General features: G+C 37.2%; 1 protein-coding gene across 1 annotated transcript; it reads right to left on the minus strand.

Moving 5' to 3' along the window:
* Positions 1 to 256: 256 nt before the first annotated feature.
* LOC124721929 (beta-1,4-N-acetylgalactosaminyltransferase bre-4-like) lies at positions 257 to 20463 on the minus strand. Its single transcript, XM_047247086.1, has 3 exons — positions 20359 to 20463; positions 20115 to 20271; positions 257 to 1577 (listed from the first exon to the last, which is right to left on the minus strand). The coding sequence occupies exon 3, from the start codon at positions 1430 to 1432 to the stop codon at positions 428 to 430; it is 1005 nt and encodes a 334-aa protein (XP_047103042.1). The 5' UTR covers positions 1433 to 1577; positions 20115 to 20271; positions 20359 to 20463; the 3' UTR covers positions 257 to 427.
* Between the last annotated feature and the right edge of the window lie 298 nt (positions 20464 to 20761).

The raw sequence follows: 20761 nt of genomic DNA on the forward strand, positions 1-20761 counted from the left end.
ATAACTTATTGCTACATTTTATCCACACCACATACTTTTCTACTAAAAAAATTAATTATTTTATGTAAATAAGCATTGTACATCATTTTTCCAATGACGTAACTGAAGAAGGTGTAACAGCACATACCTTAACATTTCTGACAGGTGAACTTAACTGAATTTATCAAAAGTTTCAATATTTAAAATCTTTCTTGTGAAAACTGGGTCTTTATTATCACTGTAGCATACTTTGGTCAAAAATATAAAAGGAATTCACAATTATCTATCTACTACAGAAAATACAATACAGAATTTACAAGGACACAGCAAAACAATAAAATAAATAAATAACACATTTACAATTTACTACATTAACAGTCTTGTGAAAATACAAAAAAATTATGTTTCAGGTACATACAGACATCAAACAGCATGAGAATACATCAGATTACACTTCTACTAATATCCAAGTGTATAAAGGGAGATATATACGTTTGAGCAAAGTGTATTTCAAAGCATTTAAACCATCAGTTTCGAAACGCTCACTTCCTAATTTTAGATTTAGGAATCTACTTTCACTTGGTGGCTCTTTTGCATGTGGTAACATAAAATACTGTGCAATATTTGGAGAAAAGCGTAATACTTTCAAACCCTTATGTGTAATGCGCCTGTGGAAATCATCATCTTCACCACCCCAGCCATAAAAGTTGTTGGAAAATCCATTCACTAACTCAAACTGATTCTGAAGTATTGCAACAGCTCCACCAAATAGTTCCTCATATGGCAAATGGTAACGGAAAGTATTCACGCATGATGACATGTGTCGTGGCTGAGAAGTGCATGCATATATGTTGTTGTCCTTCTGAGGAATCAAGTCCACGTCATGGAAAATAAAGCAATGAAAAGGCCGTATCTTCATAGCTTCCACAAAGCCTACGTTGAGCAACTTTGCTCTGTTAAATGCTCCATCCAGTGCCTGTTCCACAACAAATATCTGGTAGCTCAACAACTGGTTCTGAAGAAATGGATGCATGTATTTCAGAAAAATTTGTAGCTGGCTACTACGGTTGCGGTATGGAACAACAACAGCAACACTGAATTTTGAAACACATTTCTGTGGTTTCCATTCACCTCCATCAGTTATATTTAGTGTTTTGGCAAATACTGTGCCATCATTTAGGTCAGTATTTTGTGTAGGGTAATGCACTTCAGTAACTGAACTATTGAAGGTTACAGAACAAAGTGGCATGCCATAATCTTCCGCCATCTTGACTGCAGCAGGTGAGATTCCCAGAGAACTGACAATTTCATCATCATTAATATATGAATAATAACAAGCAAAGCGTCCTGGATGAAGCGAATATATAACACAGAAAATCAGCACCACTGCAATAACAACTCTTTTAAGAATGTATGCTTTCTGGTTACACGCAGATGCTAAATTTCGAAGCATTATGTTTCTTGTTCCAGACAGATGTCTCAGCTACACAAGCTTGCTTTTTATTTTTTTCCAGGCATCTTTAAACGTGGATACAGCAAGTATTAAGAAGCTGCTGTTCTCCAAGAGAAGTCTAACACATTTAGTACTGGACAGAGACCTGAAAGACAGAAGTAAAATTATATTACAACTGAAACCAAGGCAAATGCAGAGTTTGCAAACATTTTCTGTATGTCTCAGCGCTCTATAATTTAGTAATTAAAAGTTTTAAGGCTTTGTTATCTACATCAGGAACTGGCTATCATTGCATTTTATATGCAAGAGAGAGTTATGTTCCTTCTCTCAAAACACACACACACACACACACACACACACACACACACACACACACACACACAGAGAGAGAGAGAGAGAGAGAGAGAGAGAGAGAGAGAGAGAGAGAGAGAGAGAGAGAGACTGATTTAAAAACAGTTTACAAACACGAACAAGAATAGCTTCCTATCTATGACAAAATGTCATTCATCTCACACACACATGTAATGGATTTTGGCAGTATCCTTATGAGACATTTTGATGTGTACATCTTACTTCCTGGTACACAAGATGGCAAAATGTTTGCTGTTTCAATTTAAAGCCTGTGTCAGATCATGCTGTCTAGAACTAGTATACTGCTTTGTGTTAAGACATAAATTCAAAGATGAAAACTGCAGTCACCAAAAGTCCCATGATGAAAAACAATGACATACAAATTGACTGCAGGCATAGAGATTGATACTAAGCTACTGCTTAACAACTGAATATGTGATTTTAATGGTATTTTATTTACTTCATAAATTTTACAATTTTCATAAATCATATCACAATTGGTGCACTCAAAATAACGAAACTAGTTTGATACTAAAAACTTACTTATTTTCTGATACAAACGATCAGGTTCCAAATATAATAGTGACATAATATTAAATTTTGATTAGATGAGTCTTCAAGATTGCCAAGTGCCTCAAGCAAATATGATTGGAAATACTTTCTGTGTTTTCAGATATCTACAGATGGGTGTAGTAATGAGTTTCAGTTGTGTGATGGTTTCAGAAGATGAACAGAGGCTCTGCTTGAATAAAGAAGCAGCACTGTAATATCATAAAATGACTACAGCAACTGCAGGAAGGTGATGTTTCCATCTATTATCCTTTAAATGTTTTGGAAGCACAAGATGCCTAACAGGAGCAACAGACGATGAATATCAGCCCAGGTTCTGATTTAAACCTTTTACTTTACAAGCTCCATATTGCATACAGGAAATGCGTAAGTATCTAGAGCAGAGGCAGTTCCACTACTTACTCAGTTGGTTGAGCAATGTTGGAAGCAACGTAAATGAACACAAAGAGATGTGTCAACAGCCAGCAAGTATACAATGATAGAAAAGCAGACAGGCAAAGAGTTTAGCAGTAATGAGTTGAAGTTATTGTGACAAAACGTGACACACACATAACCATGGAATGCAGAATGAATGTGGAGAGATGGCAATTATAATCCTTAATTTCACAAGATACTCAGTATAACTATAAAAATTATTTTGTGGCACACGATATATAGCAAAAACTGCAAAAAGTTTTTTTGCATCACATTTGTTGGCTTAGACAACTCACATCGAAATACAAACTAGACCTCAGAGCACACTACATATCCATCGGTCATCACAGCCTACAATCAAAAAATGTAAAAGCTGTGGCAACAGAAATTTAAGGGAATCTTTCACAACAAAATGCTACAGGGCATGATCTATGAAGTATATCAACTAATTTCAATTTCACTGTTCACAATACATCACCCCTTTTCTTGTCTCTCATTAGTTAGCTTAAAACCATCCTCCTGTTGGCTCTGTGAAACACACATTATCAATCTACGCATTAGAGAGAGAGAGAGAGAGAGAGAGAGAGAGGAAATCCTTGGCTGGCACTGTCACTGCTGTAGATTTCAGCCACTGAAATGTAGCAATAATCAGAAATATAACATGACATAAAATGCTTTTAATACAAGAGGGTGCAGCCGGCTGAGGATTAATGCACATGTCAACACGTGATGCTGCAGTCTACAGGAAAGTAGTATCACACGAAATTGTGAACAAATCAATGAGGATTTGCAGAAAATAAATGCGTGGTGTAATGACTGGCAGTTATCTCTCAATATTAATAAGTGTAACCTACTGCGTACAACAAAGCGAAAATCCCCATTAATGTACGAGTACAAAATAAATGTCCAGTCTTTGGAAGCGGTAACACCCGTCAAGTATCTGGGTGTGACTATTCAAAATGATCTCAAACGGAATGATCAGATTACATAAGTAATGGCTAAAACAAACTGTAGATTGTGGTTTATTGGTAGAATCTTGAAGTGATACAGTCCTTCAAAAATGGAAATTGCTTACAATAAGTTAGTTCATCCAGTCTTAGAGTATTGTTCGTCTGTATGGGACCCTTATCAGTTGGGTCTGATTCAAGAGATTGAGAACGTCCATAGAAGAGTGGCAAGATTCGTGACTGGTACATTTAGCCATTGTGAGAGCATTACAAATCTCATAGAAAGTTTGAAGTGGGACACACTTGCAGACAGACGACACGCTAAACGGAAGGGGCTACTCACTAAATTCCAAAATCCGATCTTCGCCGAGGATGTAGAGAGTACATTATTACCACCACCAACTTTCAAATCGCGCAATGATCACCATTCAAAGATAAGGGAAATTGGAGCTCGTACTGAGGCGTTCCAACAGTCATTTTTCCATTACGCGATCCGCGAGTGGAGCAGAGGGGGGTGGGGGGAGATAGGACTTTGACACGAATAGTGCCTTCCATCACACACCTCTTGGTGGCCATCGGAGTGTAGATGTAGTTATAGAATGCATATACAACTAACAACTGCTTTAATCAACAGCTGGAAAGTTGCGCTAATAATCTGTTCATGAATATGCTGATCTTTCTGGGTTGAAATCTTTCTTGTGTTGTTGCTGTTTTATTGTTCACATCATTTTCATTTTCATTTCTGTTCACTATAGCCAATCTTCTTCTGTCTCAGCAATGTTGTTGTCACACTTTGTATACCTTTCCATTTTTACAGTGTCCATATATCAATAGGGGCTCATATTAAAGAGTTGAATTCAATATTGGGCTCGTCAGATTTCACTTTAGTACAGTTTTCTACATCATTCCACACAAACACATGAAATGTGTATTCCCTTGATCTTAATCATCAGCAATCATTTTACTGTGCAAGAAATGTTAAAACCACAAGATTCCCTTCTTTTTCCCATCTTGTGAAGACTAGGCCAGTACTCTGCTCCAAATGACTTAACTGCAGACACACTATAGAATTCTAATACAACAAACTGATGAAATGACACAGAGAAAAAAGTTAATCATACTGTAAGATCAACAGTTTAATTTTTAACAGTCATGTCTCACATCTGAAAACTTTGCATAAAGATACATGCAAGTTCCATTCATTTATACAGTCCATTTTTTTTACAATCTCTATTAAATATGACTGGAATTATTTTCCTAACTTCTACAAGTACTAATCTTCTCTACTTACTGCAATGCAATAACAATTTTTTTTCCCAATAACATTATGTTTCATATAATACATCTCAACAAACACTTTTGTATCATATAACTGCCACTGAGAAGCTCCAGTGTCGCTATGTCAGGCATCGAACTTAACAGTAACAAGTACTAATTTTGTATGTTCTCCCGCAATTCATCCTACTGTAATCTCTCTTTTACTGATGAAAGCTGTGGCCAAAAGCTTTATGTAAGTGTCTTTTAATTGTGACTGTCTGCAACTTGACGTGTCTTTCTTTCGGTAAGTAGCAATCTGTGTTTTCCTACATTGCTGTTACTGTAATCTTCTGCTTATGCATTTTATATTTTTAATCATATTTTAAGAGAATCTTTTCTTTTATTATCTTTTTCTCTACAAACTTTTACATTTCTCCACAACTATAACAATGACATTGATGGAGGAGGTAGTGGATGGTAATCTACTGACTGACAATGAAAGCTGAGATATGACAGTATGAATATTCTGATCTTTCTGGCCTGAAATTTTTCTTATGTTGTTGACCTTTTATTGTCCACCTCATAAAATAGCAAGATGAAAAATTTATATACACAACTGGGTACAGAACAGTGTTTGTTAATGTTGCAACCACTGCAGTCCCTGCCGACAAAAACTTGTACAGGCTCTACAGTATGATGACTGCACAGCTCTCAGAGTGGGCTAACATAGGCAGTTGCCAGTAGTTGAAAATCAAAACTATCATGAACATTGAAAGTGAACACACACATTACTGTGAGTACAGTGTTTCTAATTCCTCAATCAAACACAATGTAGCCACTTTGGAGAATGTATTTCCACCTCTGATGAGCAGTTTTTGTACAGAAAATAATGATGATGAAATCTGAAACATCGCTACAGTGACAACTAGGTCAAGTGCAAACCAGCAGGTGCAAACCCTCAAATATGCACAAATACTGACTGGCAAAGTATAAGCAACAAGCAGGAAACAGATGATATTTAACTGCAGAAAAACAGAACCTTTTCAAAATAACTAACAAAAAGTCATACAAGACTACGTCACAGAATGAAAAAGCTCATTAAAGGCATCCACAGAAGTCTACTATGCACACATTCAGAACAGCACAGGAAAATAATGAACACTGGTGATGAAAACGGAATGCTATACTGTGAGGAAAGAGCCTGGGCCCATCTTAGTAAACTAAAAGGTAACAAAAGATGAAAAGCTAGCTGATGTGGGAATCAATAACATTCCGACAGAAAATGAGCTGTCACTATAGCAAAAAATGCAGCCATAGTTATAAGTTTTGTAAATAACTTATGTCACAATGTTTAACTACATGTAACAACAAACTGTATAAATATATGAATGTACGCAACTGACAACATCCATATATTTAAAGTGTCCACGGATGGCTAAATAAATAAAATAAAAGTTAATGCAAATGCACAGTGCATCAGGACAAATTTTGCACTATCATTCATTACATGTTTTTTTTTATATTATATGAGCAAAAAATGTTTTAAAAAACTTCAGTGTGGATTTGGTTATAGAACTAGCTGCTCCAGAGTTACCAAATACAAACTCTACTGTCATTTCTCTTTATCATTCCCCAGATGTAAACTTCATTACGCAGATGGAAAACTATCCATGCTACACTATTTGTTTGACAGCAAAAACTGTCCCATGTGGTGATTTCAACATACATATTTGTGAGAATCTAATAAGCAGTTATGGACTGTATGTGGCAAATTATTTACAAACTCGAGATTATGCCTATCTTGACACTATTATAACAAACTTAAATAGTTGGAACTAAAAGATAAGTGTGGTCAAGGCAATGTTCGCAGACCACAGAGCAGCGATCATGGAGCTATGGACCAATTTAGAGAGTAACCAACATATTCCTACATGACATCCAAAATTTGTGTTTCGTAGCAGTTGTCAAAAACAATAGACTAGATGCATCAAAAAAATGGTTCAAATGGCTCTGAGCACTATGGGACTCAACATCTTAGGTCATAAGTCCCCTAGAACTTAGAACTACTTAAACCTAACTAACCTAAGGACATCACACACACCCATGCCCGAAGCAGGATTTGAACCTGCGACCGTAGCAGTCCCGCGGTTCCGGACTGCAGCGCGAGAACCGCACGGCCACCGCGGCCGGCACTAGATGCATCACAAACTGATTTCTCTGCTACTGAATAACAGTTTCAACTACTTGAAGAGAGGGCACCAAGTGATGCATTCAGTTGTATATCTGGACCATTAAAGAAAAATTTAATGAGATGTTTGCCCTGAACCATAAGAAAGTGAACAAAGGAAAAAACCTACCTATTGCTGAATTACCTATAGTCTAGATAAAGTTAAACAGTATTTTATAAGGATAATGGCAGAAACTGTAGGTTAAGTACCCAATGTAGGAGCAAAACCTACAATATTTATGAAACCCTGCAAAACTGGAAGAGGATACATGCAAACAACACAGTAAGAATTGTGAAATTTACAAATCATCAGTTAATACAAATAATTGTGTTATGTCCTGCAACATTTGAAAATGGTAATTAATGAAAATTCTAAACCACTAACTGAAATAAATGCCTATTTACTGGTGAATTCCTAAAGTCCCTAAAATCAGCACTCACAGTACAAGTTTACAAAAAAGGAGACTTCGATGAAGTCTCCAGCTACCGCTCCATCTCCATAATCCTAGTGCTGCCTAAGGTGATGAAACATATAATGAAAACAATTAGCTTATTTTGAAGGCAAGAACTTATTTCATAATGCACAGCATTGTTTTTGGAAGGGCAAGTCCATAATAACAGCAGCTCTGGATCCAACTACAAAAACGAATCCAGCTTTTGAAGAAAGAGTGTGTACAGCTCTCGTACTTTGTGATCTTAGTAAGGACTTCAATTGCATTCCACATGTGGCCCTGATTACAAAGTTAAAATACTATGGAACTTTGGGAGCTGCCCTGACAACCCCACAATTACATCTAATTCACAGATGTCAAATGGTATTAGACCAAGGAGGAGATTTGTACATAGAGAAGTTGCAATATAATGTGCTGCAAGTGTGCTCTTGTTTCTGGATTTTGTTAATGATCTAAGCTCAAATGGACACAACCTATAATTTGCAGATGACAAAATATTGTTTACTAGTGGGAAGAATAACAAGCAGGCTGCACAACAAGTAGATGTTCTGGTCTGAGACCAAGAAGTTGTTTCATGCAAACATAAAACAAATTACAGCGCATGACATGCAGCCTGAGTGACACAGATGCACTAAGTAACATTGGAGCTGTTAAACTTCTGGGTTTCTTCAATGATGGTAAATTAACTTGGAAACAGCACAGGGTACCTGTATGTGTCAAGTGTTAATGAGTCCTCTGCCTCCTAACAAAATTAAATAGGATTTTAACAAAACAGTACATAATGTCTTATTTCAGAGCCCCATCACCTAGAGCCTACGGTTATAGGGTCCCTCTGCTGGATGTAGGAATGAACTGCTGATACAGAAGAAAACAGTGAGAAACACTACTTCTAACACACATGGACCATTGTAAACCCATCTCTGCTAAACAGGAAGTTATAGGTATGACTGTTTACAGCCACTAGGGGTTAAACTGTCTCATTCACATGAAGCTGAACTGTAACACTTATAGCAAATTCATTATCACATCATCAAGAAATCAGAAGTCTCGATAGTCCAAGATGTTGTCTGACCAAGACAGATTCCTAGTGGTGGCCATGAAAATGTTTAATGCACTACCTACCTATGGAGCTGTTTAAAGGGAAAAAAAATGACATAAAAGAACATTAATTATACTCTAATGACAGAATAACGGCTGCCTAACTGGCAATGCTACTGCACTATCAATAACCCTGATATCTCACGCTCTCCCTTCCCCCTTTGAACTGAATATTTGCCAATTTCTGCTGCTTTGATACAGCAAACTGCTTTAGGATTTCATACTGAAAGTTAACTATCCACAAATAACCTCTTTCTTTTTAATTTATTTCAATGTGTCCTATTTTTATGCCTTTTATATAACTTCACGTGATTGGAGGGTATATAAATGATTAGAGTTGCTGGTTGAATGGCCACCAGAATAAATTACTGTTGTTACCAGGGTTGGTAGAGTATATAAGGGGTGTGAACAGTGTCAGATGTTAAGTCATTACTATTAAGGGAACTGAGATGCTGTGTACACATGTGAGACTGCATATCAGCACCTGAAGGAATTTGATTAGTGGGCTCATGTTGCTAAATTCTCTGTAAAATTTATTCAATTTTGAAAACACAAAAATAACATCAAACACCCTCTCAGCCCATTAAATTTTATTTCGTTTCCTCCTCCCCTTCTGTCTACTTCACCATCTATCATATCTGCAATAGAACATTGAGAGATGCCCAGTTTTTGAAATTAATCACTGCACTTCAACACCCAACTCCAATTTAGGCCTTCTCACAAGCCAAGTATCTGTGTTCAACTAGGATTCTGAAATTACTACTAATTTTACAGTATCAAACTCCACATCCATGAAGCAAAAGCGACCTAGCGTGGGCCACAAGATGTGGCCAAAAGGAAGCAAGTGTCCTCCCTCAAAAACCTCATGAGCCCAAGCAACAGAGAAGGGATGCAGCCAGGTAAAAGGCCAAGACCTGTCACCACATAATGCCCGAGAGATTGCCTGCAATTCTGCTGCTTGCCAAAGTAGTGAATATGGCGGACAGCTAACCTGCATCTGACAGAAATAAGAGCTCACTGACTAGACATCACTTCCTGTAGTGTAGAGAAGAACTGCCAGAACACTGACCATAAATTTAGCCTGAAAATCACAAAACATGGAAATAAATGAATTCCAAAGCTCCCTAAAGCCAATGGGAAGAATACAAACTCATTTGCCCAGTGGCACATACAAAACAAATGAAGAGTGCGGAGACTAAATCCACAGCAGAAAGATAGCAATGCAGTGACTGTATCTACAGCAACTAACAACAAGGAAAATTTGCAGCAACACTGAAGAAACAGCAGCTTACATATCATATCCACAAGAGCATACAGAGAGAGAGAGAGAGAGAGAGAGAGAGAGAGAGTGTGTGTGTGTGTGTGTGGCACAACTGTCAAACTCCAAGCAGTCACAGAAATGTCTCACATAGGTGTCACTTGGTGCAAGGTAAATGTCAAAACTGGCCCTTGAACATCAATCAACAACATAAAACTTTTTGTGGGCATGCAAATCTCATATTACCCACACAGCACAAATGTACATCAATCTCAGGATAATAAGAGCACACAAGGAAAGCTTAAAAGCTGTCCACCCACTTCTGAAGGATAAAACTGGATCATAAAATGTCACTGTTGTTGTTTTCAGTATGACTGCTTCGATGCACTCTCCATGCTAGGCTAGCCTCTGAAAGCCACTTCATCTTAGAATAACTACTGCGATCTACATTCATTTGAACTTGCTTACTGCATTCATCTCTTGACCTTTGCCTACAATTTTTAGCCCCCACACTTCTCTCCAATACTGAATTCCTTGATGCCTCTGTCAAATTTGCCACAATTTCGTTTCTCTCCAATTCTATTCAGTACTTCCTCAGTCATTACATGATCTACCCAGCTAATCTTCAGCAGTCTTCTGTAACATCACATTTAAAAGCTTTTATTCTCTTCTTGTATGAACTTATTATCATCCAAATTTTATTTCCTTGCAATACTACGCTCCAGGCAAATACCTACAGAAAATACTTCCTAACACTTACCCCCTCTGCAACATCTGGTGCGTAATCTCAAGCAGCCTGTCAGATACATACATACATTAATGTAGTGTATAGATCATGAATTTCATACATTTTGTAATGATGTGGAACGTGTCACTTTAACATAAGTTTTCTTTACACAAAATAATTATTTAATTATTTTTTAACAGTTACTACTTAATACCTAAGAATTCATCTATTAAGTAGAAGGAGTTGTCATTCAGAAATTCTTTTAATTTGTTTTTAATACTATTTGGCAAATGACGAAAGATTTTTGTGGCAGCATAATTCACCCCTTTCTGTGCCAAAGTGAGATTTAATCCAGAATAGTGATTATCATCCTTTCTTCTAGTGTTGTAGCTATGCACTTCACTGTTATTTTTGAACTGGGATGGGTTAGTAATGACAAATTTCATAAGTGAATATATTATTGCGAAGGAACTGTGAATATTCCGAGTTCCTTAAATAAATGTCTGCAAGGTGATCTCGGGTGGGCTCCAGCTATTATTCTGATTACACGCTTTTGTGCAATGAATACTTTCTCTCTTAATGACGAATTGCCCCAAAATATGCCATATGAAAGCAGTGAATGAAAACAGGTGTACTAGGCTAATTTACTGATATGTTTATCACCAAAATTTGTAATAACCCTAAGAGCATAAGTAGCTGAACGTAACTGTTTCAGCAGATCACTGATATGTTTCTTCCAATTCATTTTTTCATCAATGCACGCCAAAGAAATTTTGAGTATTCTGCTTCAGCAACAAACTTCCGTTCATAGTCTTATTTTTATCAATTGTGTTAAGCCATATACTGTACAGAATTGTATAAACTGTGTTTTCTCAAAATTTATTGAGAGTCCATTTGCAGAGAACCACTTAATAATTTTCTGAAAGACATTATTTGCAATTTCCTCAGCTGATTCTTGCTGCTTGGGAGTGATTACTATACTTGTATCATCAGCAAAAAGAACTAGTTTTGCATCTTCATGAATATAGAGTGGCAAGTCGTTAATATACACACATCAAGAAAAGTTTTGCATCACCTCGGTATTGAGAGTTCCGGAATCTGTACAGAAAATTGAAATAGAGATCAACATAAACATCACTTCCGCCATTTTTACTGCTCATGAAAACCACACATCACATGTTGTACCACCACAAAGTAAGATCTTCGGAGGTGGTGGTCCAGATTGCTGTACACACCAGTACCTCTAATACCCAGTAGCACGTCCTCTTGCATTGAAGCATGCCTGTATCTGTCAAGGCATACTATCCACAAGTTCATCAAGGCACTGTTGGTCCTGATTGTCCCACACCTCAATGGCGGTTCCACGTTGATCCCTAAGAGTTGTTGGTGGGTCACATCGATCATAAACAGCCGTTTTCAATCTATCCCAGACATGTTCGATAGGGTTCATGTCTGGAGAACATGTTGGCCACTCTAGCTGAGTGATGTCGTTATCCTGAAGGATGTGCACGATGGGGGTGCCAATTGTCACCCATGAAGACGAATGACTCACCAATATGCTGCCAATATGGTTGCTCTATCGGTCGGAGGATGGCATTCACATGTTGTACAGCCATTATGGTACGTGCCGTCCGTGACCACGAGCGGTGTACGTCGGCCCCACATAATGCCACACAAAAACAGCAGGGAACCTCCACCTTGCTGCACTCGCTGGACAGTGTGTCTTAGGTGTTCAGCCTGACTGGGTTGCCTCCAAACACGCCTCTAGCGATTGTCTTGTTGAAGGCATATGCGACACTCATTGCTGAAGAGAATGTGTTGCCAATCCCGAGTGGTCCATTTGGCATATTGTTGGGCCCATCTGTAACAGGCTGCATGGTGTCATGGTTGCAAAGATAGACCTTGCCATGGACGTCGGGGTGAAGTTGTGCATCATGTAGCCTATTGCGCACAGTTTGAGTCCTAACATGACGTCCTGTGGCTGCATGAAAAGCATCACTCAACATGGTGGTGTTGCTGTCAGGGTTCCTCCGAGCCATAATCCGTAGGTAGTGATCATCACCTGCAGTAGTAGCCCTGGGCGGGCTGAGCGAGGCATATTATCGACAGTTCCTGTCTCTCTGTATCTCCTCCATGTTCGAACTACATCGCTTTGGTTCACTCCGAGACGCCTGGACACTTCCCTTGTTGAGAGGCCTTCCTGGCACAAAGTAACAATGCAGACGCGATCGAACCGCGGTTTGACCGTCTAGGCATGGTTGAACTACAGACAGCACGAGCTGTGTATGTCCTACCTGGTGGAATGACTGGCTGTCGGACCTCGTTTGTCTAATAGGTGCTGCTCATGCATGATTGTTTACATCTTTGGGCGGGTTTAGTGACATCTCTGAACAGTCAAAGGGACTGTGTTGGTGATACAATACCCACAGTCAACATCTGTCTTCAGAAGTTCTGGGAACTGGGCTAATGCAAAACTTTTTTTTGATGTGTGTATATTAAGAACAATAAGGGACCCAAGACTGAACCCTTTGGGACACCATTCTTGATACATCCCCAGTTAGAGGACTCTGATGGTTTTTGCAGACTATCTGTAATGTTAATTTCAACCTTCTGCATTCTTCCAGTTAAGTATGAATTAAACCATTTGTGCACTGTCCCACTCACACCACAATACTTAAGTTTATCTAGAAGAATTTCATGATTCACACAATCAAAAGCCTTTGAGATATCACAAAATATCCCAATGGGTGATGTTCAGTTATTCAATGGATTTAATAATTGATCAGTGAACGCATATATAGCATTTCCTGTTGAAAAGTCTTTCTGAAAAGAAAATTGACATTTTGTTAATACCTCATTTTTACAAATATATGATGCTACTGTTGAATACATTGGATAAAGCTGTCAGAAGTGAGATTGGGTGGTATTTGTTATCATCAGATCTATCCCCTGTTTTATGGTATGGTTTAACAATAGCATATTTCAGTCTATCTGGAAAAATGTCCTGTTTCAGTGAGCTACTACATATGTCACTGAGAATTCTGCTTATTTGTTGGGCACAAGCTTTTAGTACTCTGTTGGAAATGTGATCAACTCCATGTGAGCTTTTACTTTTGAGTGAATTTATTATTTTCCTAATTTCAGTAAGAGAGGTGGGTTGAATTTCAATTTTATCAAGCTGCATAGCTACTGCTTCTTCCATATACTGCCTTATATTTTCTGATGAAAAGTTGGATCCTATTTCCTCTACAACATTTAAAAATTGATTATTAAAAATGTTTTCTACTTCTGACTTCTTGTCAATAACCTTTTCATTGCGTATGATATAAACACAGTCTTCCTGTGCTCTAGGTTGTCCTGTTTCCCTTTTCACAATACTACAAATTGTTTTAAATTTATTATCAGATATGCTAATCTCAGACATAATGCACATACTTCTGGACTTTTTAATAACTTTTCTTAATACAGTGCAGTAGTTTTTATAATGTGTCACTGTTTCGGGATCACTAGTCCTCCTAGCTATAAGATACATTTCCCTTTTCTGTTTACAAGATATTTTGATCCCTTTAGTAAGCCATGGCTTTTTACACTGTTTCTTACAATTATATTTCACTGTTTTCTTAGGGAAACTGTTTTCAAATATACTCACAAAGGTATCATGAAGTAGGTTAAATTTTAAATTAGCATCGTGTTCCCAGAGATAGTGTTATCAAATGTGTTCTTTGTCTGGTTTTCTAAAACCGAACAAGAGTGATAGAACAATTTGACATGGACCAGTAGTAAGGATCGAATTAGAGCCAAAGACTAACGGTCTTGTGTGCTATCATCTATGCTATAAAAACAACTGACGCTAACGGTATCTGGTGGGCTGTTTGAATTTGTGTGTACTATGGCCAGATTGGCTGACTTCAATGCTAATTAGCTCAGAAACAGAAAACATACTCAATTTCTTGTAGTTAGTTGGTTGTGTGTTCCAATGATCAATCGCATGGTGTGGTAGCCGTTATGATGTGGGATGTGTCAAGTGCACATACGAAACAAGATTTTTTAATATACAAATATTACAGTATAGTGTTAAAGATTAATATTTCTATTATTTACCCCATTCCATTAAATAACACAACATGCATATACTATATAATAGATTTATTTATTCCTATTCAAGAATTCATCTATGGTATACAAGGAGTTGTCAAGGAGATAAGATTTCAATTTATTTTTGAAGATGTTACTGATGTCTGTCAGACTTTTATTTCATCTGGTAATTCGTCCAAAAATTTTATAGCAGCATATTTTACCCCTTTCTGTGCCAAAGATAGGTTGAGTAAAAGATAGTGTAAGTCTTTCTTTTTTCTGGTATTATAATCATGAATGTCACTGTTGTTTTTAAATTGGTCCATGTTGTTGAGAATAAATTTCATTAGTGAGTAAATGTACTGTGAGGCTGTTGTAAGAATTCCCAATCCTTTAAAAAGATGCCTACAAGGCGTGCGACTATGAACCCTTTTTGAGCAGTGAATACTTTTTGTCTAAGTGTTGAGTTACCCCAAAATATTACTCTGTATGACATCAGAGAGTGAAAGTATGCAAAGTATGTTAGCTTACTAATTTCTATATCCTCAAAATTGGCAATTATTCTGATTGCAAAAGTTGCTGAACCTAGTTGCTTTAGAAGATCCAAGATATGAATTTTCCAATTAAGATTCTCATCTATACGTACACCCAAAAACTTGTTATGCTCTACCCTGTCTATTGACTTCTGTTGATGTTTTATATTTATGGAAGGAATTGTACTTTTTGCAGCAGAAAATTGGATGTACTGTGTTTTCTCAAAGTTTAGAGCAAGCCCATTTGCAGAAAACCAATTTATGACTTTTCCAAAGCCCTTAATTGCATCATTTTGAATTGGAGTTCCTTTTACTGGATTAATAATGATGCTTGTATCATTAGCAAACAGAGTCAGTTCAACTTCTCGTTTCAGATAAGAAGGGTGGTCGTTCAAATGTATCATGAACAGAAGGGGACCCATGATTGAGCCCTGTGGAACACCTAATGTAATTTCACTCCAGTTAGATAAAGTGGCAAACTTATTTGAAGCATTAGACCCATATAAAGAAACTTTTTTTTCCTTTCTGTAGGTATGACTTAAGCCACTCATATGCTATTTCATTTATACCATAGAATTGTAATTTCTGTAACGTAATGTCATTGTTCACACAGTCAAATGCTTTTGCCAAGCCACAGAAAATTTCTGTTGGTGACATTTTACTATTTAAAGACTCTATTATGTGGACAGTGAAATTGTATATAGCTGTCTCAGTGGAACAGCATTTTTGAAATCCGAACTGTGATTTACTAAGCATCCCATTACTGCTGAGATGGCTAACCAGTGTTGAGTACATTATTTTCTCGAAGATTTTTGAAAATAGTGTAAGCATGGATAGTAACTGATAATTATTGACATCTGTGGTGTCCCCTTTTTTGTAGAGTGGTCCGACTATGGCATATCTTAACCTGTCTGGGAAAATACCTTGAGTTAGTGATACAAGATTCTTTATTCTTGCATTACATATGTGACTCAGAACATCAGTTGTAATTGCTCCACACTGTTTTAATACGTTATTAGAGATGTCATCTACTACAACAGAACATTTATTTATCAAAGATTTCATAATTTTACTTATTTCACAAAAGTTTATTAGGTGAAACTTAATCAGACTAAAATTTTTCAAAACTGACTCTTCTATGTACTGCCTGGGTTCTTCTTTTGAACTATTCTCACCGATTTTTTCTCATACACTTAAGAAATGGTTGTCAAATACATTAGCTACTTGTGTATTGTTGGTTAGGATGGTCTCATTCTCTTTAATAGTAATACTGTCTACCCCAGTGGTTACTTTTCCTGTCTCCCTTTCTTAACAATCATTTCTCAGCACAACCTACCCTGCAAAACCCTTATAAGCTTTTCAGAATTTTTCTGACCACCCATGTATTCCTTTCACTTTTCCCTTCTTCACTTTCCCGTATGAGCTCTTAATATTTACAACAGGCGCTTCTCTTTTCTACGAAGACCTCTTTAATTCTGCTGTAGGTGGTATATATATATCTTTTCCCTAATTATACATGTTTCTATAGACCTGCATTTGTGCTGTAGCCATTCCTACTTATCCATTTTGCAGTTTCTATTTGTCTCACATTTAGACATCTGCATTCCATTTTGCCTGCTTCATTTTTATATGTTCTCCATTCATCAGTTAAATTCAGTACCTTCTGTGTAAGGATTTCTACTAGGCATTGTTTTTTTTCCAATTTTGTCCTCTGCTGCCTTCACTATTTCATCTCTTAAAACTGCCCATTCATCCTCTATTGTATTCCTTTCCCCTGTTCTAGTCAACTTCTGCATAATGCTTCCTGTGAAACTCTCAACAACCTCTGGTTCTTTCAATTTACCCGGGTCGTATCTCCTTAATGTCCTACCTTTTTCCAATACCTTCAGTTTATATCTACAGTTCAAAATCTGGTTCCTAAACCTCTGTCGTACCATTATATTATCAATCTGAAACGTTCCAGTATCTCCAAGTCCCTTCCACATATACCGCCTTCTTTTATGATTCTTAAACCAAGAGTTAGTGATGATAAAATTATACTCTGAGCAAAATTCTTCTAGGCAGTTTCCTCTTCAGTTCTTTCTTCGAGTCCATATTCACCACCTGTTTTTCGTTCTCTTCCTTTCCCTACTATCGAGTTCCAAACTCTCATCACAGTTAAATTTTTGTCTCCTTTAACTGTCTGAGTAATTTCTTTTTCTGATCATATATTTCTTCAATCTCTTCATCATCTGTGGAGATAGTTGGCATATAAACTTTTACTACTCTGATGGGTGCTGGCTTCACGTCTATCTTGGCTACGATAATGCATTCACAATGCTGTTCATAGTATCTTACCCACATTCTTTTGCTATTTTCATACTAATCATCAGACCTACATCTGCATTACCACTAATTGATTTTGTATTTATAACCCCATATTTGCCAGAGAAAAAGTCTTGCCTCTGGACTTCACAAATTCCCATTATAACTTCAACCTACCCCCTTCCTTTTTTAAATTTTGTGGCCTACTTACCCAATTAAGGGCATTCCACACTCCAATCTGTAGAGAGTCAGTTTTGGTTTTCCTGAATAGTTCCCCGTAGGAGACTGTAGTGGAGGACTATTTTAACCTCAGGAATACTTTACCCAAGAGGACGCCATCATCATTTAACCAGGCAGTAGAGCTGCATGCCCCCTGGAAAAATTATGGCTGTAGTTTGCCCATGCTTTCAGTCATTCACAGGAATACCACAACAAGGCCAGATAAGTCAACTACAAAGACTGTTGCAGCTGCGACCATTTAAAAGGCTGCTGCCACTCTTCAGGAACCACATATTGGTCTGACCTCTCCACAAATACCCCTCTGCTGTGGTTGTACCTATGGCAAGGCTATCTACATCACTGTGGCACACAGTCCACCCTATCTTGGCAAGGTCTGTGGTGCATGGGGAGAACTACTAGTTTTCATCTACCATCTTAATGCCTACTGGATGTTGATACCATACAGCAGATTGGTACTTTAATTGGGAATCACACATTTGATCTCACAAGAGCATACAGGTGTAATCTGCCTGTGTTCAAATGAGTATGCTATTAGCCTATAGGTTTGGACAATTCACATTCTCTATGACAAACATTACCAGGTCTGGTATCCTTCTCAATTAGCAAGAGTGTCTTTCAATTCACTTAGCTCAAATTGAGGGGTACCATCTGGATACAGGAAAGTCCCAATCCCCAATGCTGGTTTGGTGTGGATAACCATTAATTTCACTCTTCTATATCACACATCATCTCTAACCAGCCAAATAAATAAATATTAATGGCAGTGAGCTGTTCTGGCCAGTACTGAGCCAAGTAAGAATTTCATGGGAAGAAGTTAACTTTCAAAACACATAAATAGCAATACTGAATATTAATTTGGCAATGCTCCAGCCTTTAAGAGGCTACAACAAATGAATATCTTTATAAGGCACAACTGACAACTTATTACCCGAGTCAAGTAAGCTTTACAGTGCCAAACTTAATTCCGCAGCAAACAATGTGATTGGCTGTTCATGACAATTTTCACAGATTTCACACAAAAATTGCATAAAAGCAATAAATTCATCTTGCCTACAATTAATTCCCCTTACTCAAGACAGTAACGCCCTCCCAACAGGTCAGTATTTGATACAAGTCATTTTCAGTAGCAAGATGTATGAGTTATATAAGTCTCTTTTAATGTACTCTGATCATCTTCATGATATGCAATAGGTCACACATTTGGTGTGTTTGTTTAACTTTGTTATTTCCTACATATAATAGCTAGGATTTGTGGTGTTTGTCAACAAATCTACACTATCAGTTGCTCTTGAATGTTTTAAGTGTGACTTATACTTAAAAAATATAAAAGAGGCATAGGGTGGTAATGTCTAAAATCTTGGCTGTGATGTGATTGTAACCACAATGTTACAGGGTATACAGGTAATGTGTGATCGTTTAAATACAACAAAGATGATCGACACTTGTAGTGAAAACTAATCCATACGGAGGTGTGCCGAAAATGACTTTGCACAAAAACGTGTTTTCCATCCCCTCTTGTAAATGTAAATTAACGTTAACATTTGCTTCTTAATTAAACAGCGATTTTTTTTAAAAAAAACCATGTGTTAAATAGACTGTCAAGTCCCACAAATTCTGTAATTCGTAAAGTGTCTGCACTCTACTGTTTCAATGTAAAAAAACTACGCAAATTAACGCTCAGCTGTACGCTGAAAAAATAAAGCTTCGGATCCTATAACTCAGACTTCATACTGTAACAGTGTTTGGGTTACTATTACAGCTCCTCTATTACGACGTGTGTTTAACGGTGCTATTCTTGGAAAATGAAGTAGCCTATACTCATACACGGCATCACAATTTATATAGAACAAATACCACACACTGGACCGATTTCCGAAAAGCGTATCGGATAGCCTTAACGCCACTTTAACGATAAAAATTTTGTTTCGATTTTTTAATATAATGTTATCGGACTTCCTGCCACTTTTGCACAAAAAGTATTACAAACGACGCGTTTTTGAGCGCTCTTTAATGCGGTCTATTACGAAAGTATTCAGTTTAAATTATATACATATAGTGATTTGAAGGTCTGTCCACAACGTGTAAATTATAAAAAAAGTTCGTTGTGCTTCAGTGACAGCGGCGCCGATAACTGTATATAAAAATGTTGCCATACCTTGTAACACTAATTTGGTTTTCTGCTTCATTGTGTCTTATTTCTTCAAACAAGTATGGTGTCTAATTCACGTACCTGCATAACAATGACTCGACCGAATTTATCTCCGAATCATGTGCATGAAAGGAACTGAGGGATCACGCAGTTTTCTAGCCGGCTTTTACTCTGCACACATTCAGCAATGTATCGTAAACCAAAATCACTTGCACTTCACACACTAATTACTAGCCCGCTGTACAAAAAAAATGTAAACAATTACTTCAAACGTAATCGCAACACAACAATTACTTGTTCACATATTTACAAATTTTCAACACACATTACAACACTATCCCTCTTCTACTTTACAGCCAACGCTTCTGCTCACATTCAGAGATAATAGTAACGTGTAGTCAACGTTTACTTTCGATATCTGCCACAAATCCCACAACAGACTAGTTGCATTATAGATTAGTTAACGTTTATGTCAAAAGAACGCTATTTATATTCTTTGACAAATATATTGTCAGTCGTTATATCTTATGATTGGCCAAGTTTGCTAGCACTAGTTCTGAATAAACCTCCTTGTTTTCTAGTATCTAGAAATACTAGTAACATTACGTATAACCGAGTTCACATACGCAGCTAAAGTGACCCCACAGTGACATACTTCAGTGACAAAATGCTGACTGTTGGACACACAGTTTTCGGTGGCGTCACTCAAGTATTTTTAAACTCAAATT

Source organism: Schistocerca piceifrons, chromosome X (genome assembly GCF_021461385.2).
Source record: "Schistocerca piceifrons isolate TAMUIC-IGC-003096 chromosome X, iqSchPice1.1, whole genome shotgun sequence".
Classification (NCBI taxonomy): domain Eukaryota; kingdom Metazoa; phylum Arthropoda; class Insecta; order Orthoptera; family Acrididae; genus Schistocerca; species Schistocerca piceifrons.